General features: G+C 40.2%; 1 protein-coding gene across 1 annotated transcript in view; it reads right to left on the bottom strand.

Moving 5' to 3' along the window:
* Positions 1-401: 401 nt before the first annotated feature.
* Positions 402-24,849, bottom strand: part of LOC114023659 (spondin-1-like) — a 369,204-nt gene continuing 344,756 nt past the window's right edge. Inside the window, exons 9-16 of the mRNA XM_027836417.1 lie at positions 21,621-21,761; positions 20,503-20,578; positions 14,939-15,121; positions 10,423-10,593; positions 10,134-10,301; positions 8,131-8,295; positions 6,985-7,248; positions 402-2,441 (exon numbers count right to left, since the gene is read on the bottom strand). Coding sequence (XP_027692218.1) covers positions 2,278-2,441; positions 6,985-7,248; positions 8,131-8,295; positions 10,134-10,301; positions 10,423-10,593; positions 14,939-15,121; positions 20,503-20,578; positions 21,621-21,761 — 1,332 coding nt within the window. The 3' untranslated portion in view covers positions 402-2,277. The remainder of the gene's footprint in view (positions 2,442-6,984; positions 7,249-8,130; positions 8,296-10,133; positions 10,302-10,422; positions 10,594-14,938; positions 15,122-20,502; positions 20,579-21,620; positions 21,762-24,849) is intronic.

Here is a 24,849-nt window from a genome sequence, read left to right as displayed (position 1 = left end):
GAAAACACCAGTCCAGGAAAACAAACAAATACACATGCAGAGATGCGTGTGTGTGTGTGTGTGTCTTGGAGCCAGGAATACCTGGGTTCATATCCTGCTTCTGATGACTACTTTGTGACCCTGGTCAAGTCCCTCAACTCTCAGTGCCTTCAGTCGGTGATCTGTGCTTATAAATTGTAAGTTCAGGCGACTCCCCAAAAGCACATAGAAATGTGAAAAGCCAGTTCAGAAGTTCTCTGGGAAGTTGGGTGAATATGGCAAATGGGTGGATAGAATGATGGAAAAGGAGCCTGGGTCACTCTCCATCTTTTATTGGAAATAGTTGAATTTGCTGGGATTTATAATAAGACAGTTCAAATACCCAGACTGTTGATTAGCTTAAAAAAAAAACAACAAACATGCCAGGCAACCACAATGACATCTTTATTGAACAGTCTCCTATGTTAAAGAAAATAATGTATATATTCACATACAGAGCTTCTGTATATCATATTTGAAACTGTCCTGACAAGTTGAATTGAAATTCTTTATTAAGGATGGATATTCAAAGAATTTCAGACATTCAAAGAATTGTACATATTTCATACAGACCCCATGTAAATATTTGGAGTGAGGAATAATAAAAGCCCTGGTATGGAAGTTAACCTGGAATTTAAGGAACAAATAGACAGAAATTTGCCCTGGTGAGATATTGGTCCCTTCACACCAAGGCCTTCAAGGAAGGAGAACAGTCTGGGATGGAGTCAGAAAAGGTGGATCCCTGGAGTCACATAGTCATCCTCCAAGAAAGTGTCATTATTTACAAGGTAATTTGTAATGCACAGTGGAGTTTGGGGACACTAGGGAGAAGAGTCCCTCTTGCACTTAGGTTACTGCCATTATGTGTATTTCTGGGCCCCAGGACCAAAGCCCATCTCTGCAGGCTTTCATGACAAATCTCCCTAGAGATAAAGATTTGGAAATAGACTAAGGCTTCCCTTCAACTCGAATCCATTTTCCCTGGAAAGTATCTGTGATTTCTGACAGCCTCTGGGTCACCACACTACACTTTTCAGATTAAGAAATATTTTAAGGTACAAAGATAGTTGAAAAAAATTCAGGAAATAGTGTAATGAAAAAAATTAACTAAAAATTATTTTCTTATTTTTTTAAAAAAAATGCTTAAAAGTGGATAAACCTTTAAAAATGACAAAGCTGTGTGAAGACAGCTTGAGTAAATTATTGACAAGCTGAGGGATGAGAGGGCCCAAAGCAGCCTTCACAGTCCTGATGTCATGAAAATAGTTCAGGAGTGCATATCCCCACATTTAAAAAGTTAAAAAGTTGGCCTCTAAAAGAAATGTAACAAAGAGACCGAGGAAAAATGACTTAAAAGAAACCCAACTCATTTCTAATCAGTGTTTGAAATATGAGTCATCAATCAATCTTTTTACCTGTGACCAATAATGTCTCATCCTCTCTACTAAAAATTGTAAGATCCTGGAGGGCAGAGATTATATTTTTTATCTTTGCATCCTCCCACCCTATTCCCAGTGCCATATGGACCCTAGCAAATGGTACATGTTAAATAACTCTTTTGAGCTGAATATAATAAAAATAAATGTTTTCATTATTTCTTAGAAAGAAAATGAATCAATCTGATAGAAGTGTTAATGTCTCTATATAAGTCCTACCATATTAAGGATACTCAATGAGAAACTTAATAATAAAAATACCAGAAAGGGACTATGGTCCTGAAGATTGGTTTACACCAGGGAAGAAAAGGAGAGTGGTCCATTTGGTCTGGCAGAGAATGACTTCTGACCCTTCCATACTCCTGGGCTGTCACTAATACACTGCTTAGGCAGCATTAAACGCTATTCAAATAGACAGATGCTTCTCCATGTGAAACAAGTTGCCTTTCCTCAGTCTTTCTTACCTTTCCACTTCCTCTTTCTGCCTGTTTCTCTCTTAGAATACTGGTCTACTTCTCCTGTACAGTCATGATACAGTCTGTTTTAGTACTCAGTGACTCACAATGACCCACTAGGATTGTTTTTTTTTTTTTTTTCTGCACTAAAGGGCTAGCTGGAGCTCTGGGAGGCCATGCCCAGCACACATCTCTGAGGAAGTATTTGTAAAAGGTACTCATTGCCTATGCCAGCAAGCCTAGTAAGCCAAACCACACTGCAAAAATGAAAACTAATATACACAATTTGCATTTCTTTAAAAAAAATTCAAACCCAAACCAACTTTCCATTGAGCCCAGAGGGTGTGATTTCTTAGGCCAGCATTTTGCTAACAAGGGTGAACGTTGCACGCTCTTATCTCCTTCTTGTCTTTGCAGCTGGTAAACTGGGAACTTTTAAATCTCTTCTTCACTGTCATGTAGCGCTCTTGAATCCCACCCCCACAAAGTTTGGTACACTCTGACCAGGCAGTCCATGGACGCATCCTACAGCCTAAAACAGAGACAAACATTTATGGAGAGATTCTGGTAAGATTTCCAGGACCTGTTCAGTAACTCTCGTGGCTAAACTCTGGTAACTGGTTAATGTTTTAAAGCAATTGCAAGCTGTACTGTGTATTTCTGTACTAGTAGAAGGGTATAGTAGAAAGAGTACCAGATTTAGGATCAAATCACCTAGGTTCAAATCATACTCCAGATACTTTACTGTCTGTGTGACCTTGGATAAGTCAATTAAACCCTCTGACCCTCAGTTTCTCCACTTGTAAAATGATGGAATACATGATTTGTTCTAACTAAATTTTATATGTGATTCTATGATCCCATCACAATGATTTGTTTGACTCACTAATGGCTAGTGTCCTCACTAGGGATTAAAGTGATAATAGGTTTAGACATATAGGTTCCCAAAGTGGGCAATACCAGTTCCTGGGGGGGTGTGTGGGAATGATCCAAGGGGGCAGTAGTAGCATTGAATGCAATTGGGGGGCTTTGAATAAAAATAAGGGGGTGGTGGAAGCGTAAGGAAAGAAGATAAGAAAATTTTGAAAAACGATTCATACATGTTTCATCTACTGTGTAACAGAGTTAAAGTCATAGTCATTACGTTATTTTCCAAATAAACACACAAAATGCACGTTATTGTGCAGTGGTCAAGTTGGCCTACAGGTCTTAACAAGCAAGTGTTGGCAGGTGGGTGTGTTGCACATTGTCAGGAAGTCTAGCATGCATCAGCTTGTTTATAATTGATATTAAATGGTTACATGACACAGTATTGTGTCATCAAAATTTCAATGCAGGAAAAACACTCCACAAATTTGCAATAAATTATTAAATTTAAGATGTGTCATTTAGTAAAGTCATTTTTTTTGAAATGATGCAAAATTTAAAAACCATTAAACCATTAAAGAAAGTAGATTTCCAGGGAGAATGCTGAGTAATTTTTTTTTTTTAATTTTTGAAAAGGGGCCAGTAGGTCAAATAAGTTCGAGAACTTCTGATTTAGACCCTAGACACCACTAAACCCAACCCCCTCATTTTATAGATGAGGCAAATGAGATGTCAGAGCAAAGTAGTGCGACTTGCTTAAGGTCACATGTCTAGTAAGTGTCCGGATCAGGATTTGAATCCAGATTCTCCTTCCTCCAAATACAGTGCTCTATACACTACTCCATGTTCCTTCTGTATTATTCTGTTAGCCTAATAAAAATGTATTTGCTCTTTGGAATAGTTAGCTTTAGGAACAAAGGACTAAAGTGAAAGATTATTTAGAATGTTTTTGAGGCTCAGAAGCCATTCCTTTGCTTATAAGAACATGAGTCAAGGGTATAGAAGCTATGCTCATGTGAGGAACATGGTTTATAAAGAGAGATGTCTGGGGAGTGTTTGATCTTAACCACTTTTTATTACGGTTAGTAATGAAGGAGAAAGCACGGGACAGCAGAAATAGCTCAGGATATGGAGTCCGGTGGACATCTGTTTGAATCCCTAGTCCTGTTACTGCTTGCTACTTGTGTGACCTTGGGCAAGTTGCTTAACCTTTCTGGGCCTCAGTGTCCTAAAGTGTAAAATGCAGGGGTAGGAATATATGACTTCTTATGTCCTCTCCTAAGCAAAGCCTAGTATCCTATGCTCCTTTTGAGCTGCTCTTTTGACTTTCAAGGCATACCAATTCCTGAAGTATCATTTCCAACATGGATCCCCAAAGATCCTTTCTATTGCTTTTGTATAATAACAATGACTTTCTAGGACCAAGTACCAGATGGGCAATTGTGCGTAGGGGAGTTCCCTGGTTAACTTGACTGGTTTACAGGGTGGTGGTTGTACCTTCCTGTGGAGGGGATGTGTGCATGCCTATTGTCAATCTTGAGAGGATTGGGTGGGTGGAGGCATTTACTAGCTAGGTGGATTGAGCACCCAGTCTGGAATCAGAGAAGACCTAAGTTCAAATCTGACCTCAGCTGTGTGACCCTGGGCAAGTCATTTAACCTGTGTTTGCCTCCACTTCCTCATTTGTAAAACAGGGATGATAATAATAGCACTTACATGCCAGGGTTGTTGTGAAAATCAGATGAGATAATATTTGAAAAGTGCTTTGTACATAGTAAGTTCCATATAAATGTTAGTAAGTTCCATATAAATGTTAGTTACTATTATTGTTTCTAAGGCACATCTGTGGGGACCTTTTCATGAGCTGTTTGGGAGCTTTCTATCTCCTCTACTTCCTAGCTTCCTTCAGTTTCAGCTAAGATCTCACTTTCTGCAAGAACCCTTTCCCACTCCTCCTTAACCTTAGCCCTTTCCCTCTGAGGCTGCCCCCAATTTATCCTGTACATATCTCCTTGTACACACTTGTTTGTATATTGTCTCCTCCTCTGCATGGTGAGTTCCTTAGCACAGGGACTATTACTTTACTTTTTGTTTTTTGGTATCATCAGTGCTCAGCATGTAGTAGGCACCTAATGAATTCCAGTTGATTGACTCTACTGAGATTTCCCAATGGCAACTCTGGGTAGATTGGGGCAGAGGAGAGATACAGACAGATAGAGTTTTTTGTGGTGTTAGATAGCTAGGTGGCTGAGTGTCTCTTGTGCTGAACTTGGAATCTGGAAGAACCTAAACTGAAATAGTGCTTTATGTGCTTATTGTCTATTTGATTCTAGACAAGTCATTTAGGCTCTCAAGCCTCAGTTTCCTCAATTGAAATACGGGGTTAATAATAGCACCTATCTCCAAGAGTTGTGAGAATCAAAGAAGATAATATATATAACGCTTTGCAAATCTTAATATGCTATATACATGCTAGCTATTACAGTAGCCCCTCAGATTATACCTGTTCTGATTAAGCCCAAAGTGCTAAAGCCTGGATGACATAGTGGACAGAGTGTTGTGCCTAAAGTCAGGAGCACTCATCTTCCCAAGTTCAAATCTGGCCTCAGACACTAGCTGTGTGACCCTGGGCAAGTCACTTAACCCTGTTTGCCTCAGTTTCCCCATCTATAAAATGAGCTATGGAAGGAAATGGCAAACCACTCCTGTATCTTTGGCACGAAAACCCCAGATGTGGTCATGAAGAGTCAGACATGAATGAAATGACTGAACAAACAAAGCTAAGCCATGAGTTGTATTTAGCGTTTGTACATTGGAACGAGCATCGGTTCTGGAGTAAGAAGACGTCAGTTCAAATCCCAGCTTATTACCTGTATGGTCTTGGGCAAGGAACTTAACCCCACTGGGCCTCAGTTTCTGTAAAATGAGTGGTTGGGAAATAGGACTGAATGACCTCTAAGATCCTTTCCAGTTTTAACTCTCATCTTATGTAACTTCTTGGACACGAACGCAACACATTATTGCTTCACTGGAACTTGAATGGGGTTATGTGGTATTATTTTGAAGTCACGATGCCAATTAATTGCTGGACTTACTAGCAATCTCCCCTTTAAACCAGCTTCATCTCTATTGCCTAGGCCCTGTGTCGCCTTTGGCTCAGCGAGGGGTCCATCAGCTTGCTGATATAATTAAATTTCTATGGTTTTCTCCGGATTGTTTCATCCTGAGAAAGCCTGGCCCAGTGATAGCTTGAGTCGTCTAGCCCAAATCCCGTAACACTTTTGAAAAGAACGGCATCTTGGCAGCCAGCCATCGAGAGTAAGGGATCTCGAGGGGCTCTGAGCAAGAGCAGTCTGGGAGGCCACTCTGGAGAAGCAAAGAAACACAAACAACAACAAAACCTTCGAGATTTTCTTGTTAAAAGACAGAATTCACAGATTAGCATTGCTATTGTTAACATGAGGATTATGGTCTAGCCAAAATGGTCTTCTTTGTGTTCCACACTTATGACTTATTCTATGTTGTTGTTCAGTCATGTCTGACTCTGTGACCCCATGAGTGGTTTTCCATTTCCTTCTCCAGCTCATTTTACAGATGAGGAAACTGAGGCAAACAAAGTTAAGTGACTTGCCCAGGGTCACATAGAGACTAAAGGTCTCAAGCCAGATGAACTCAGGTCTTCCCGACTCCAAGCCTGACATTCTATTCAACTGCTCTACCTAGCTGCCCAGACATTATATACATTACTCCTTTTTATGGACTCCATGATTCAGTCAATCTAGGCAATTTGTTATCCCTCATACAGCATCTCACTCCCATGCCTAGAACGTGTTATTTCCTCACTTCGGCCTTCTAAAATTGCCAGTTTCCCTCAAAGCTCAATTGTCTACACAAAGCTTTTCCTGATTCCTCCAGCTGTATCTATTTTGTACATACAGCTGTGTGATAGCTCTCTTAATAGAATGTAAGCTCCTTGAGGGCAGGGACATTTTATTTTTCTTCTTCTTTTTATTTTAGATTTCGTATTCCCAATGCTTAGCATGACATTTGGTGCCTAGTAGGCACCTAACAAATACTTATTGATTTGACCCATAAATCACAAAATCTTCTATCTAAAAGGGAACTCCCTAAGACAATCTTCTCTCAGAAGGCTAAGTGTCTCTTCTCAGGCAAGCTCATAGCCTGGCCCTATCAATGAAGAAACGCACCTGGAAACTGCTCACCATCAGCCTCTTCTTTCAGGGCTTCACTCCTCCTGTTTTCACGGACCTCTCTCCAGCGCATTTTCTGGATCAATGGGTTTCGCAAGCATTTCCTAATTCGGCATTTTTTCCGTTGCACGGTTTCTGGACAGGGAGCTCCTCCAAACTGTGGCTCCATCTTGATCATCCGGGTCCTGATCACATGGCCTTTCCCACACGACTTGTTACATTCGGACCATTGGGACCATTCAGTGAGCTCACAGTCAATGGCTGGCAAAGGAGGAAAGTGAGAGTTATCCGGAGAGGTTGACCCTTACCATTCCTAATGAATTCCTTCAGTGAATACCAAGGGACCGGTCATGTGTGGTGTGCCTAGTGTCCAAAATGTGATTTGTAGTCACAGAAATCAGAAGCTGGCATCATCAGGAGTATTCTTAGAAAGATAAACGATTGTTTGGTAATACTTATTTGTTACAAAGGATTTATTTTCTGTTTTTAATTGGGGGGTGGGGCATCTCAAAAGTGATGCCAGAAAAGCAAAGAAAAAAGACCATTGAAACAAGGGGCATCAAAGAAAGATTCACGGTTTAAAAAAAAAAAAAAGGAAAGAAAGATAAGCTAAATGGCCTTCTAGTTATCTTCAAAATATAGTACAGAGCATGCTTTGTTCCTTAGATGCTTAATAATTGCTTGCGAATTGATTACTGCAACTGAGTTTTAGATCCCTGGGTCAGCTGCCCAACTTATGTTTACAGAAGAGTATGTGTGTGTGCCTTGACAGGATCAGGGTGATAGCTACCGCCAGAAGAATTTAGGGGAACAGGAAGTCAGGAAAACCTACCAGTTTTATATTCAACCTTTGTTGTTGTTCATCATTCTCAAAGAGGACCAATGACAACAGGAGGGTGAAGTTACTGAATGGTATTCAGCCTTTACACAATTAAGGATTGGCTGTATTCTTTGGAAACACTTAAATTTCACATCTCCTTTAAAGGTTAGTGCGTTCGCTTCCGCAGAGAGCTGCTCTATCTTAAGGGCTACGCTTTTCAGATGAGAGGGGAAGAAGTGAAGATGGAGAAGAGAGAGGGCAGAGGGAGAGGAAGCAGGCAGACACAAGGGTGTGTGGACGGAAACTCGGCTCGCGGCACTTACGGCACTCTGGCAGCATGCACTTCTCCACCTGCTCCAGCTCTTCATTACAGTCTCCAAGCTCGGCAAGAGATTTCAACATCCTCTGGCGGGTCCTCATTCCCTTCCCACAGCTCACACTGCAGTCACTCCATTCAGACCAGGCAGACAGCAAGCAAGGGATGGTATCTAGGCCAAAAGCCAGTTGTTAGCAATAAGAAAAAGCCCCATTTGAAGTAGGTTTCCCTGATCCTTAGGCTCTGACTTATGTCTAGACAAGTTTCCTTTACGGTATTTTAAATAAATCAAATGACCATGGTATTGACCCATATGATCAAGAGCTGACATTGTAGAATGAGAGGTTGCACAATACATTATTCCTACTGACTGTTAGGGGAAGCTTCTCCTTTCTCTTCATCCCATCCCATCCTATCAAGTAGCTAGAATTGTGATATTAGTACCTGAAACAGTTGAGGGAAGGGGATGCTGCAACAAAACACTCAGCAGGGCATTGCTAAACACGGAGGCACTGAATTTGCAGGTATAGGACCTGGGTTCAAATTTCTACTCTGTGACTCACTAGATGTGTGGTCTTGGTCACACATATGGGCCCTCAACTTCCTGATCTATAAAATAAAGGTGGTGCCCATGATCTCAGCAAAGCCTAGATGCCCAGGTGTTGGAGATAGTGTAGAGGGATTCTTGTTCAGGACGAGTTTGGACTAGGTGACTCCTAAGGTTCTTTCCAATTCTTAGGTTGGAACTATATATACATATGTGTGTATGTGTATATATGTATAGATATAGATAATAGATTTTTTTGTATATAATTGTATTTGCATATGTTGTCTCTCCAAAGTATCTTTTAAGATCCTTGTGGGGTAAGACCTGTTTCCTTTATGGCTTTATGTTTTCCCAGCTCCTGGGCAAGTCACTTAAATTCTCAGGTTTCTATACAACTACCAAAGAGTATAAATTGCAGAGAAGATCTAGCATGCATTGGGAAAGGAGGTTCTTTATGTGGGAATTCTCTATATCAATGAATATAATGAATAATGAATAGGGCTATTCCCTATTCCTATCTCCCAAACCTTGCACAGTGCCTGGCATATAGGTGCTTAATTCATACTTACTGATCAATTTTGATCAAAATTGCTTTATTTTACAAATCAACTAGCTACCTCATTATATAACTCAGTTTAAAAAAAAAACAGGCAAACAAATCTTCCATAGATTACATAAATCTCACAATTTATATTAATACTTTTCAAATGACTATAGATGTCATTATGATAAAATAGAAATTAATTTCTAAGTGTTAGCTAAGTCATAGTTTTTGTCATTACTTCCCCCCCCCCCCAGCATGAATAGGTATTAATAGCACAAATGCCATTATATTGGGGTATACCCAATTTTTTAGTGTTAGGGATCTTTATACTCAAAAATATTGGGAACCACTCTTTTATGATTATAGATATAGAACTGGAGGGAATCTTAGAGCTTATACAGTCTGGCCCACCCATTTTACACCTGAGGAAACTGAGGCCCAGGGAACTTAAGTGATTTTTCAAAGGTGACACAGGTAGTAAATAGCAGAGCCATAATTTGAACTTAGATCCTTTCCATCTCTAAAATATTATTTTTACTACTTTATTTTGTGCAGTTGGTTACTTCCCAGAATGCACAGAGGATGTTAAGGTTCTGGCAGAAATTGTCTAGCCTAGTATTCTTGAAGTTGTGGTACTCCCCCGAGACAGCGGATAAGCTCTATTGTAGGAAACCCATCTTGCCTGGATACTACCCATCTTGCCTGGATACTGCCCATCTGCCTGCCTGCTGGAGCCCTGAGCCACTAGCTTCACCCTGCAAGGACTTCTTGGCAGTAGAATCCCCTAGCCTTGGCTCAGGCTCCCTATTTGGAGAAGAAGGCTGGACTGGGGGATGCCTTTGGCTGATGCAACATATGCAGACGGGCCAAGGACACGTTCCTGAGCCTTGCTGGCTCACAATGGGGGCTGATGACTCACGACACTCTGGCATCATGCACTTCTCCACCTCGCTGGTTTCTGCCTTGCACATGGAGCCATCTGCCGGGCTCATCTTGATCATCCGATGTCGCTTTCTCATGCCCATCCCACAGGTGGCGCTGCATTCATCCCACTCTCCCCATTCAGTTGTAAGGCAGCTACTGGGAGCTGGTCAGTTTTGTCAGAGGGAAAGAGAGAAATGAGGAAGAGTTAGCAAATGGCTCTGGTTAATAAGTCGTTAAGGCAGGAGTTCATAACTACAGACAGACCCCTTCAGCCTTGCACTCACAGCACTCCTCGTTGACAGTACACTTCTCGGTTTCCTCAGTGGGCACAGTGCATACAGATCCATCCTCGGGGAACTGTTTCACGTATCTCTCCCGGGAGCGCATCCCTATGCCACAGGAGATGCTACATGGAGACCAGGTTATCCATTCCGACATGGTGCATGTGGAGCCATCTACAACAGAAAGGGAGACAGTTCAGCTAGGGCCAAGGGTCTCCCAGCCCTCCTTCTTGTGTCTAAATCAAGGTGCTCCAGAATAGATGGAAATACTAGCTGCTCTGTAGAGTCCAAGGCAGGAAAAAAAATATCAAAGAAATGAAGCAAAAGAAAAATTCAAAGTCAAGGGTATGTAGACAAATAATAACCATAACCAGAATATAGAGGCAATGTAATGTAGTGGATAAAGAGCTGACCTGGGATCAAGTTATTTAACCTATTAGTGCCCTTAGCAACTCTCTAAGATCTTAAATTGCAGAGAAGGTACCAACCTACAATGGTAGAGGGAGTTTCCTTAGCTGGGAATTCCCTATGTTAATGAAATCACCAGTCCAGATCCTATTCCTATCCAATCATTATAGATAGATAGATTTGTGAAATTACTCTTGGGCTGGGGATGGGAGAGGGAGAAAGAGGTTTGGAAATAAAAGAAACCTATTCCAACTGCTAAAGAAACACAAATTTCTCTAAGGTACCCTATGTCCTGCTACAGCAACTCAAGTTTGGATACAACTTATTAACTTGGTACACTCTTCATTGATCATGATGCCTTTTCTCTTAACTATTCTATTTATGACTCAGGTCCTAAGGGAAGCAATGCTTCAATAGTCTTCTTGGGTAACAAAGGAGAATGCAAGAGTAAATATATGATTGTTCCGCGGTTAACTTTTTGCACTACAAAAATTTGTGCCCGAGGTGTTTACTTAAAAGCATGACATGAGATCACTAGAAAAAAAGAAACTTTCTTTTTTTTCAACATGTGAAGTCATGCAAAATATATTTCCATATTAGCCGTGTTGCAAAAAAAAAAGCAAAACCCGCCACCACCAACACAAAAACATGGCAGCTAGGTGGTGGTGTGGGTAGAGTGCTAGGCCTGAAGTCAGGAAGACTGATCTTCCTGAGTTCATTTCTGGCCTCAGACATTTACTAGCTATGTGATCCTGGGCAAGTCACTTAACCCTGTTTGCCTCAGTTCCTCATCTGTAAAATGAGCTAGAGAAGAAATTGCAAATCACTCTAGTATCTTTGCCACGAAAACCCAAATGGGGTCACAGAGTCAGACATGACTGAAACAACTGAACAACAACAAAAGAAAACACAGAAAAAATGATAGAGAAAGTTAAAACATTTTTTTTTTTGCTTCAATCTACATTTAGAATTCATTGGTTCTCACTCTGGAGGTGGATTGCATTTTTCATCATGGATCCTTTGGAATTACCTTGATCGTCATCTTAATCAGAGTACCTAAGTCTTTCACAGTTGATCATCCTTATAGTATTGCTGTTACTGTGTACAATGTTCTCCTGGTTCTGCTTACTTCACTTTGTATGAGTTCATATAAGTCTTCCTAGGTTTTTCTGAAACCATCTTGCTCATCATTTCTTGTAGCACAATAGTGTCCCATCACAATCACATACCACAACATGTTCAGCCATTCCCCAAATGATGGACAGCCCTTCAATTTCCAATTTTTTGCTACCACAATAAGAGCTGCTATAAATATTCCTGTACACATAGCTCCTTTCTTCTTTTCTTTGCTCTCTTTGGGATACAGACTAATAGTGGTGTTGCTGAGTCAAAAGGTATGCACAATTTTATAGCCCTTTGGTCATAGTTTGAAATTGTTTTCCAGAACAGTTGGATTGGTTAACAATGCCACCAATAGTGCATTAGCATGCCTATTTTTCCAGATCCCCTCCAGCATTTACCATTTCCCTTTTCTGTCATGTCAGCCAATCTTATAGGTGAGGTGGTACCTCGAAGTTATTTTAATTTGCTTTTGTCTAATCGGTAGTGATTTAGAATGTTTTTTCTTTATGTGACTCTTGATGGCTTTGATTTCTTCTTCCGAAACCTACCTGTTCATATTCTTTGACCATTTATCAATTGGGGAATGGACCTTATTTTTTTTTTTATAAATTTGCTTCATTTCCCAACATATTTGAGAAATGAGGCTTTTGTCAGTGAAATTTGCTGTAAATTACCCCCCCCCCACCAGTTCCCTATTTTCCTTCTAATTTTGGCTGCATTAGTTTGTTTCTGCAAAACCTTTTTAATTTATGTAATCAAAATTATCTATTGTGCTTCCTGTGATCCTCTCTAGCTCTTGTTTGGTCACAAACTCTTCCTTTATCCATAAATCTGACAGGTACATTTTTCCATGCTCCCCTAATTTACTTATGATATCATTCTTTACGTCTAAACTATTTGTTCATTTTGATCTTATCTTGGTTATGCGGTGTGAGATGTTGGTGTATACCTAATTTCTGCCAAACTCTTTTCTAATTTTCCCAGCAATTTTTGTCAAATGGCAAATTCTTGTCTCAAAAGTTTGGATCTTTGGATTTATCAAAGTCTAGATTACTGTGGTCATTTACTACTGTATATTGTGTACCTAATCTCTTCCAGTGATCTACCACTCAATTTTTTTAGCCAGTGCAAATTGTTTTGATGATTATCCACTGCTCTGTAATACAGTTTGTAATTTACTATGGCTAGGCTACCTTCCTTCACATATTTTTTTCATTGATTCCCTTGATAATCTTGGTTTTTTGTTATTCCAGATAAATTTTGTTATTATTTTTCTAACTCTATAAAATAATAATTTAGTAGTTTGATTGATGTGACACTGAATGAATAAATCAACTTAGGTAGAAACAAAAAATCCTTTGGTAAGAATGCTTCAAATCTCCCCATTTGAAAGGTCTTTTACTATATGTGGGCTCATTATGAATTCAGTTTTACAAATTTGAGTTAGGAGGTGGAGATAAGAGAGGATTTCAACTTGAAATGTTCATATTTAAGGAAATACATATGTATATACATATATATATACATATATATATATATGAATTAGAAAAATAGTAGTGCCTTTGTAGAAAGGATATTTGTAATTTATACATCACTGAAGCCATAAAGAAGACTGTCTTGACCATATCATCAGGCACATGGAAGTATATGTTCTTTGTGTAACCACAGGAACTTTAAGTAACCTAGTAGCAGCTACGTGGCATAGTAGCTAGAGTACAAGACTTGGATTCAGGAAGGCTTGAGTTCCAATCTTTCCTCAGACACTGACTAGCTATGTGACCCTAGACAAGTCCCTTAATCTCTCTGTGCATCTTCTCTCTCATCTGCTAATGATGATAATAGCACTTACCCTACAGAGTGGTTGTGAGGATCAACTGAGAAAACATGTGAAATGCTTTGTAAAATGTAAAACCCTAGGCAAATGACAGTTGTTGTCTCCCTACACACCAATTTCTATGTGAAAGATGTATCAGGAGTTAGGACACAGCCCTATAAAATTAGAATTCAGACCAACTCTCAGTCTTCTATAGTAATGGCAAAAAAGCACCTGCTTGAGTAAGAGAATCCATTAAAAAGAAGGCCAAATGATAATGGGGTTCGCTTAAGTTGGAGGCCTTGTTCTTTATGTTCAGAAACCATGAGGTGTTGCAGTATTTAAATATAGAAAAACTGCCCCCAGAAGCATCCAGAGATGTTGTTCTTGTCATTCTGTCCTGGTGAGGATAAGATGCCTATCCCACAGCCAGATTACAGCAGGGGGTGAGGTTACCCAATTTAACCCCCAGCCATTCTTCTTTGGCGACGAGATTTGGAAATATCCTCAGATGAACAAAGTAAGGCCTTCTCTGATCTTGTAGCTGTCATCGCTACTTGCTCTTCACTGGTATATACTGGATGGGATACTAGAACAACTGAGTCACAAGCCTCAACTGAGATAAGTGTCCATTACATAGAGAATCATGGCCACTTTCAGTGGCCCAAGTGATAATTTGATAATTACAAATGCAAACAAAATTACTAACCAGTGGGCTTGGCTTTTTTTTTTTCTGGCAAGATAATAGAAGTGATTATAAAGGGATGGTTTGTGAGTACTTAGAAAAGGAAGAAATGATAATTAAGAGTTAGCAGGGGTCATGCCATGAAGGAAGTGAAAAAGGCCTTCCTAGGGAAGGCCTAAGTTCTGTCAGTCTGCCTTCAGAAGAGTATGGACCATGGGTTTGACCTCAGTTAATATCTGAAGCTTTCGGTGAAAATATAATATTACCCAAGTGGGAGAAATGAGCTATAGTCACTCTAACTGACAAGCAGCAGAAGACAGTACAGTGAAGAATCTACCAACAAAAAATACCAAAAAAGGATACATAGCACCCAGTAAAACTATCTGTAATTCTACGCTTTGTCAGCTACCATCACTTGTGGCTGCAGTTTGCTCAGCTTTGAATGGCCTCCGGCTTGTCAGCCATTCACCCTTTGCTGACCAAATCCTTACCTTCGTCACTGCAGCCAGGACCCATGCATGGCTGGAAGTCTTGCGTGTCAGGGCACGGGACGCTGAGGTCGAGCTGAGCTTTCAGCATGCGTTGGCGCATCCTCTTGCCTTTGTCACACGTGGACGAACTGCAGGCTGACCATGGGGACCAATTGGAATAGATGCAGGTCTCAGGAGTGTCATCTGAAAGGAAGGTTTAATCTTGTTCAATCCATTTTTTTTCGTGCCTATGAAAAGGTTTTGTGGATGCATTATCCCAGGGGCTCACAGGCTGATGTGGAAGCGTGACCTACTCTCTGTGTGTGGCCAATGCCTGCCAATACAATGGTGACAAAGTCACATGTTTCTTTCTTGTAATTTTTCAACACCCAGGGTCCTGGTCATGAATATTCTGGCCTTTCTGAAAGGGAAATACTTTAGGTTTTTTCTTCTTGTGATCTTACATCATCGATAGCACCTCATTTAGGAATTCTCTACTAATAGGGCTTCCACAGTTTCCACCAATGTCCTACCCAGGTTGTCCATCAAAGTTGTTTGAATGTGACCCTCAGTCCCATCAACATCATCATCCTTTCTCACACTCCTTTAAGACTTTAAAGTTTGCAAAGCCTTTTACATGTTATGTTATTTGGCCCTTGTACCAACCCTGTACATTGAAGGATATTATTATCCTTGTTTTATATATGAAGCTCAAAGAAGTTATGTGACTTGCCTGGGGGAGATCATATGATTAGTTCCTGAGCCAGAATTTGAACCCAGGACTTCCTGACTCTTGATGTAGCACTCTGCTGAATATAGAATACTGCTTCTCAAAGTTGAATATGGTGGGGAGAATTTTCTGGCAATAAGGGTTGCAATCTGCACTAGTGAAAGGAATGTCTACATGGACACAGTCAAAAACACTTGAAGCATTAAAATAATGTCCTACAATTAGTTACTGAATTCTGAAAAATATAAATAGCTGGGAAGGAGGCTGGTGGGGAGGGGGACTTCTAATAGGGAGAGCACCAGTGTCTTTAAATGGGGCAATGATTTCAAATAGCATAGATTTTGTTGGTCCTGATTGTATGATATACAAACCAAATACTTAAACATCCACATCCTAAGAAGACCTAGGAATAAAGACATAGGTTAACATAATAGCTAACATTTATGTAATGCTTACTATGTCCCAGGCATTGTACTTTATAAAAATATCCCATTTTGTCCTCACAACATCCCTGAGAGGTAGGTGCTATTATTATCCCCATTTTACAGATGAGGAAACTGAGGCAAATGAGGTTAAATAACATGCCCAGGGTCACAGAGTTAGTGTCTGAAGTTGGATTTGACTCCAGGCTCAGCCCTCTGTCCACTGGGCCACATAGATGTAAATGCTGCTAGATTTCTCGGGGACCATAATCTGTCACTTGGATAAAGTGTATTAGCCCAGGGGCTCAGAGTCTGTGTGGAATATGATGCTGAGCTAATGGACTGGGTGCCTACTCTTCATTCTGCTTTGGTGGTTTGCACAAGGTTGGCTCTCAGCCCTTTTTACCTTCACACCGTCCCTCAGGGATCTCATTGCTCCTGTCATGTCCCTGGTCACCACTATGCAGTGATACCTCGACTTTGAAGCCTTCCCTGAGCCCTTCTCCAACTCAAACTGCTCTTGCCCTCTTCAAATTTCCTTAGATTATTTTGTTTAGCTCTGTTCTTGATCCTCGTTATACTTCTTGTATATACAACCTACAAGTCAATTGTTAGTGATGTTGTTCAGCAGTTTTTTCCAGTCATGTCTGACTCTTCGTGATGCCATTTGGGGTTTTCATGGCAAGAGATACTGGAGTGGTTTGCCATTTCCTTCTCCAGCTCATTTGACAGATGAGGAAACTGAGATAAACAGGGTTAAATGACTTGCCCGACATCACATAGCTAGTAATTACCTAAGGCCAGATTTGAACATAGGTCTTCCTGACTCCAGGCCAGGCACTCTATCTGCTGTGCCACCTAGCTGTTAGTAATGCCACCTTCTCAAATTTCTTTGTGTGTGTATATATGTATGTATGCATATGGAGAGAGAGAGACAGAGATTTATTTACCTGTGTATATATTGCTGCTCTTCTCCCCCCACCCAGTGTTTTCATTTTTGCCTTGGTATATCTAGTGCTGCCCTAGCCTATAATAAGCCATAAATAAATGCCCATTGAAATGTTGAATCTGTGTGGATGTAATATAATGCCTACTTAAATGTAAGGAATATAACTGTGTTATTTGTAGCCTGTATCCCCAAAATCAAAAACAGTGCCTTGCATATAGTAAGCACTTATGAAATGCTTGGTGTATTGAATCTTTCATTCTCGCTGACACCAGCCTGGTCCAAGACCTTATTACTACTTGACCTTCACTATTATAACACAGCTTCCTAACTATTTTCCTCCTCTTCTGGGTTCTTTTCTCTCTAAACCAACCTATTGGCAGATTAATTTTTCCTAAAGACCGTTCTGATCGTGTCACTCTAAGGATGTCAAAGTCAGACAATAAGCATTTATTAAGTACCTACTATATGCCAAATATGGTGCTAATCACTGGGGATACAAAAAGGTAGTCCCTACTCCTAAAGAGTTCACAACCTAATAATACATTCAGCAGCTTTCCTTATAGCCCACAAAGGAAAGAGCAAAGAGAAATAGAAAAGAAGGCAAGATGGAGCCTCAGTAAAGACTTCAGGGGCTGGAATGAGGTAACTATGTGACACAGTGGATAGAGTGCTGAGCCTGGCATCAGGAAATCCTGAGTTTAGATACTGCCTTAGATCCTTATTAGCTGTGTGATCTGAGGCAAGTCATTCAACTTCTGTTTGCCTCAGTTTCTCCATCTCTAAAATTGGGATAATAATAGCATCTACTTCCCAGGGTTGTTGTAAGGATCAAATATGATAATATTTGTAAGGTGCTTAATGCAGCGCCTGGTATACAGACACTTCCCAAATGCTTGTTTCCTTCCTTCCTTGAACCAGCAAAAAGAAAGAGTACTGGCTAGAGAAGGAGATCCAGGAGAGTAGTGAACATGGGGAACAGTGGTAGAACTTCTTCAAAAAGTTGTTTGCATCTAATATCTCCACTTCCTCAAAAATTCTTCTCCCTTCAACCTCTTGCCACCTGGTTTCTCCTTTCAGGAATCCATAAAACTGTTCTTTCAAAGAGTGGTAATTGCCTCCTAATCACCAAATTCAGCAGCCTTTTATTGGTTTTCATCTTCTTTGATTTCTCTATAGCATTTGGCCCCACTGAACATTCCCCTGGCTGGATCCTGTCTCCTTCCTTGGTTGCAGAGCTAGCCCAGGATCCCGTTTCTCTTTATCCTTTTCAATTCCTCATTTTTTTGGTCACATTAATTAACTCTTCATTTTCCTTGACCCTTAAGATGAGTACTCTCCAAAGTTCTGTACTTGATTTCCTTTTTTTTTCTCTCTCTCTGCAATTGTAGTCAGTACAACAGCTCCAACTACTACCTCTATCCAGATGATTCCCAAATCTATCCTTTCAGACCCTGACATCATCATCACTGCAAGCATCAGAGTATCACATCCACTATAATGACCCACCAGCACATTAAATTCAACATGTCAAAAAAAAGATGCTTATTATTTCCCTCTCAAAACTGGTTCTCTCCATTTTACTATTTCTGTGTGGCACAATCAATCACTCTGTCTCTCAAGTTCAAAACTTTGATGTTATCTTGGACTCTTCCTTCTTTACTTCTCATCTATCTGATCAGTTTCCAAGTCACAAAAATTATACCTCTCTGTACGATATCTCTGCACCCAGAAATACTTCTCCTTTATTTCCACTGCTAATAGCTTTGTACAGGCTCTCATCACATGCCTGGATTAAGCAATAACTTTCTAATGGGTCTCCTCACTTCCTCTTTCTCTCTTTGGGTCATCCTTCATCCCAGACTGAGTAATCTTCCTTAAACATAAATTTTTTTCCCCCACATCATTTCTCTGCTCAGAAATTGTCCAGGACACCTTCTCACCTATGGAGCAAAATCTTAACTGCTTTGGCTGGCATTCATGATTCTAATTTGGCACCTCTCTGTATTTTCAGTCTTATCTCATATTGCCCTGCTCCATGCACTACAGCTGCACTGTACTACTGTCTTTCAAATATGTGTTGTGCTTTGTTGAGGAGGGAGTGGGTAGTGAGTCATCAAGTGTAGGCTATTAGAGACATTTGGCTTAAAAAGAAAGGAGATGGAATGGTTGCTTGATGGAAGAGTACAGTTGAGGGAATATTCATATGGGCTAGGGAGATCTAAGCACATTTGTAGTCAAATTGGAAGGAACCAATGAAAACTGATAGATTAAAGATGCATGAGTGAGAGATGGAATGATTGAAGGAGGAAAGTCAGACAGAGATATAGATAGGAATATAGATATAGATTATAACAATTCACATTTAAAAATCATTTTAAGGAACTCTTCATTAGGCATCAACTGGTACATTGATTTATTCATCCAAGAGATGCTAAATGAAAACCTACTAAATACAAAACATAATTCTGGGTTCTATAAAACATATTAAAATATCCCTATCTTCAAGGACTTGCTAGCCTAGAAGATATTAAGTTGGAACTTCTGAATATATATATACACAAATATATGCGTGTGTGTGTGTGTATATACATGTTTGGGTATGTATGTGTCTATTTAATTTCATCTGAACATCTTTGAATGTCTTACAGCACCCAGAATTATGTCTTGTATTTAGTAGGTTTTCAGTTACCATCTGTTGAATGAATAAATCAGTGAACCAGTTGATACCTAACGAAGACTTCCTTAAAATGATTTTTAAAAATGCTAATTGTTGCAATACTGTCTTTTCCTTGCCAAAGATTTACAGTTTCACACTCTTAAATACCCACCTCTCTCTCAATAGATGACTTTGTGGGGAGCACTCACCATACTCCTCCTTCCTCATTACAAATTATCTTTGTCCTCATCCATCCTTTCTTCTTTCCTTCTCAGCTCAGAGAAAGAAGTATAACTCCTTACCAAGGCAATTTTCCATTTTTGCCCTTGATCCCATCTTCTCCCATCTGGGAAGCAGTGTGACACAATGGCATGAGCTCTGGAGATAGAGGACCTGGGTTCAAATCCCACATCTGATAGTTACTACTTTGGAGACCCTACCAAGTCACTTCACCTCATGGGCCTCAGTTTCCTTATCTGTAAAATAAAGTTATTGGACCTATGTTGCCCCGAGATCCCTGCAGGCTCTAGATCTGTGGTCCCATGAGCCCAAGACCTCTTAGAGGACTTTCTTCCTTTAAACATTCCATCTCTCACTCCTGCATCTTCAATGTATCCATTTTCATTTGTTCCTATCTATTGATATATATACATATATATATATATATACACACACATATATATATGTATCACTCAGTATTAGAAATACATTCTTGTTTGGCTATATTATCACAAAGATGATATATCCAAGATACACTGGAGGGTGAAATGAACTGCATTTGCCCGTGTAGGACAAATATAATTAAACTAGAAAAACAATCACGAGTACCTTCATCTTTCTCTTCTGGAGCCAGATCAGCCACAATATCATCGATATTATCAGGCACGATGTTGCACTGTTCCCCCTGCAGAGAAAGTTTTGTTTTGAAAGTATAAATTAAAGAGACACATGTATTTGTTTGAAAGATAAATCAACAGACGGCACCTAGAACAGAATATTTTGTGCCTCAATTCATAGACTCTTGTAAGGGCTTAAGACTTACTCATAAATGAGATAAAATCAGACTCTGAGAGGAAAAAAAAGCAAGGAAACTTTGTGACTATGATTTAGCATCTAGGGGGACAGTGTGGGGAGAAACCATCTGGCCTCCAGTGCCATTGGCATCTCTGGTTCCAGATGGATGGGAATCCAGTTGCTTTTGGGGGCTCCATACCTATTAAATGATTCACATACTAAGGGTCAGGAATCATGTTCCTCTAAAGTATGGCTTCTTATCTTTTATGATTCCGGTATTATGATTTCTGGTTGGCATTTTACTAAAGTGAACCAGAAGCCCCTGTTATGTTACCAGCCTACTGAATACCAATTTTAATGGAGATACATAGAAGTATTATTTTGAGACCAAGGGAGGTTAGAGATCAGACCATATATGGAATGCCGTGTTAACTTCTGAGCACTGCACCTGATGAAAAGCAGTGACACATATGCTCAGAGGTCACCCAAGATGGTGAGAAGAGCAGATGCCATATATCATGATGACTGGGTAAATAACAATGCTATTTAGCCTGGAAAAAAGAAGACTTAGGGAGGACGGGGTAACTGTCTTGAGTTATCTGAAGGGCTGTTACATGGTAGAAATATCAGGCATTTTCTTGGTTTCAGAAAGAAGAACTAAACAAGCAGGTGAAACAGGAGAATTTTTTGGTCAAAATAAATTTAAAGAACCTTCCTAAGAATTATAGTTGTCCAAAAATCAAACGGATTGGCTTGGGGTTGAAAAACTATTTCTCAGGCCTACTGTGGATAGAATTCATTCTTTGAGGGAAGGAAGGATTAGGAGGGGTTAATGTTGCCTGGCTGGAATGGGGTTAGGACAATGCCGGTGATGGGGAGCTGACTCAGATTATCGCCTGGTCCCCCATCCAGTGAAAGGTGCACCGCCATACCTTTCGTGCAATTCTCTCGATGACAACTCTTGCTACCTGAGTGATGGAACCGCCCTCAGGATCATAGAAGGGACTCTGAGGGTGATCTAGACTTGTCAGAGGCCGGATTTTCTCTTGAGGAATTGTTGGCTTATTGGGCGACTGTAAAGATAAGATGACATTGACTGAGGCAGCAGCAAATACAAACAGATAAATGATGCAGAAGCCATTAGATTTTTATGTATGAACTGGATCCAAGTGGGGAGATACAACATAGTCAGCCAGTTACTTCTGGCATTGAAAGAGCTCACACTCAGTGTGAGTGAAATGGTTTTAGCACTTGTTCTATGAAGTATCACTGAGGGTGGGAAGGCAGCATCATGAAAGACCATCATCCAGAAGTCTGCTACTTTCAATTCTCCTTAGAATTCCTTGTCTTCATGGATTTTTTAAAGGAAAAATATTTCCAGCAGGCATTTCTTCATGCAAATATTCGGTTTTGAAGAGAGGCCAGAAAATGAATGTTAATGGGAAAAGGGATCAAAATGATTTTTTTATAGAGAAAGGGAAAGAAATAAACCTTTATATAGCTTTTAATATGTGTGAGGCACTGTACTAAGCTTTCTTTAAAAAAAAAACAACCAAAAAACAAATATCCCATTTGATCCTCACAGCAACCCTGGGAGCTAGGTTTTACCTACCTATTTTACATATGAGGAAATTGAGGCAAACAGATTGTGACTTGCCCTTTTGTTATTCAGTTGTTCCCGACTCTTCATGACCCCATTTGGGGTTTTCTTGTCAAAGATACTGGAGTGGTTGGACTGTATAGTTTTATGAGTTTCTCCAAAGGTGTTCGACAGCAAGTGAGTGAAGAGAAAGAAGATGGTGGATGGAATCCAGGGTTGGGGTTTGGAAAGGGATGAGCAGTGATAGCACAAGAGGGCAAAGGACTAAGGGTAGAAAACAATGTCAAGTCAAATTGGTTAGTTATGGGATCAAGCTTTTGAACAGAAGAAAAGTGAGGACATCCTAGGAAAGTGGATGGAGTGAAAGGAGATTGTTATGAGGGTAAAGGGAGAATTATGAGGGATGAAGCCAAGGGAGAGATGGAAAGAGGTGATGTTTCATTGGTTAGGAAAACAACAACAGCAAAAAATATTAGTAAATGAGAGATAGTATATCTCCTCAAGGGCTGGACTTTATCTCCTATCTGCATCCCCAGCGTGGTCAATCTGTCTCACTCTTCTGACACTTGTTCATTTCTTTTTCTGTCTTCCTCCTCATTCTTACTCTGTGGCTTCTCAGATGGGATGGAGGCATATTGATTATGATGGCATCAGAACTAGATTAATAAATATTTGTTGATTAAAAGTGAACGGAATAGTTCTGATCTTTGAGTCAATCAATCCTATTATGCGCCACTCACTGTGATAAGTGTTTGGAACACAAAGACAAAAAAGAAATTGTTCCTGTCCCCAAGGAACTTACATTCCATGGGGGGGGGTTGGGGGGAGATACCATAGACACACATAAGTAAATAAAAAGAAAATGCAAAATAATAATAATAGCTAGTTTTTATGTAGTATTTGAAGTGTGCAAAGCATTTTACTTATATTATTTGGTCCTTACAATAATCCTGGAAGGGGGAGACTATTATCACCATTTCATAGATGAGGAAACCAAGAAATCTGAGAGGTTAAGTCACTTGCCCAGCATCACACAGCTAATAAGTATCTGGATTTGAACTCAGGTCTTCCTGACTCCTTGCATAGTGGTCTATTCTCTGCACCACCACCTATCTTTTTTCTTGCAAGTGATGGGGGGAAGACAGTAGCAGCAGGGTAGAGGAGAAGCAGGGAATTGGGAAAGGTTTCATGTAAGAGACCTGGGTTGAAGTCTTGACTATGCCATTTACTAGCTGTGTGACCCTGAGCAAGTCACTTCACCCAGGTGAACCTCACTCTTTGTATCTGTAAAGTAGGAAGAGTGACACTCATACTGCTGATATAACACTGTTGTTGAGAAGAAGGTACTTGTGTAAATACTGAAGCATGATGTAAAATGATGTCTTGTTATTAATAATATTACCACCTTTTTTGATATTCTGGGGCCCTGAAAGGGCTCTTCTAGCCCTTTCCCCTCCCCTCCCCCAACCTTATCCTGAGGCTGAGTAAACAGGCCCTTTTTTCCATTTCCTTCAGGCCTTGCTTCTTTTCCCCAGACTGGCATTGCCCCACAGGCACGGTCTCACTGTCTCTCCCTCACAGAATCCCTTTCCCTCACAGACAGGTGATTGGTTCTCTTGATCAGCGCCCTCCTCGCAAATTCTGACAGGCTTCCTTGTCTGAATCCCCACCAGTAACTTCCTGAGAAGGTTCCAGGCTTTTGTTTCTTTGCAGAGGAAAAGCTGGCTCTTGGCCTGCTTCTCAATTTAGCCTCTAGCAAATAGAAGCAGAAGAAGAGGATGTAAACTCTTCTAGCCCAATACAGAAAGACGGAATACATAAAAACATGAAATCCTTGATTTAGAAGGGACCTCAGAGATCTCTAAGGCCAACCCAAAGGTGAGTAGGAATCCTTGCAACTGCTGTACATATATATTCTCTGCTCGATTATTCTAGTGTTTCAACTTGATTCACAAATATTTATTCAATAAATCATCAACAGGCATTGATTAAGCACATACTATGTACAAAACACTGTGTCCAGCAATGGGGATGCACACAAATAGTTATGATAGTCAAGACAAGGGGTAATGTAGTATAATTAGGGTAGTGTAAATGACAAAAAAGGAGCAGATGTATCTTAGGATGTTGAGGAAGTAGAACATCAATCAGCAACTAATTAGGTATGGTGGGGGAGGGGGAGGAGGTTAGTGAAAAACAAAAGGCCAGGATGACTCATATTCTGACCTGACTAAGCCGAACAATGGTGGTCCCTTCAACAGAAAGAGGGAAGTTTGAATTGGGTTGGTTTTAGGTGATAAGTTCCGTTTTGAGTTTGAGGTGATGATAGAACTCCTAGGTGAAGATGTCTAGCAGCCAGTTGCCAATATGGGCCTTAGATTTAGTAGAATGATACAGACTCAGTATGTACATTTGGGAACCATGTGGGTGAGATGATAATTTAATCCATGAGAATTAATGAGATCAATTAGAAAGAGGGTATAAAGAAGAGGGCCCCAAACAGAATCTTAAGAGACACACACACACACACACACACACACACACACACACACACACACACA

Source organism: Vombatus ursinus, unplaced genomic scaffold (genome assembly GCF_900497805.2).
Source record: "Vombatus ursinus unplaced genomic scaffold, bare-nosed wombat genome assembly UNPS02014818.1, whole genome shotgun sequence".
NCBI classification, from domain to species: Eukaryota; Metazoa; Chordata; class Mammalia; order Diprotodontia; family Vombatidae; genus Vombatus; species Vombatus ursinus.
This window is presented reverse-complemented; position numbering and strand designations above follow the sequence as displayed.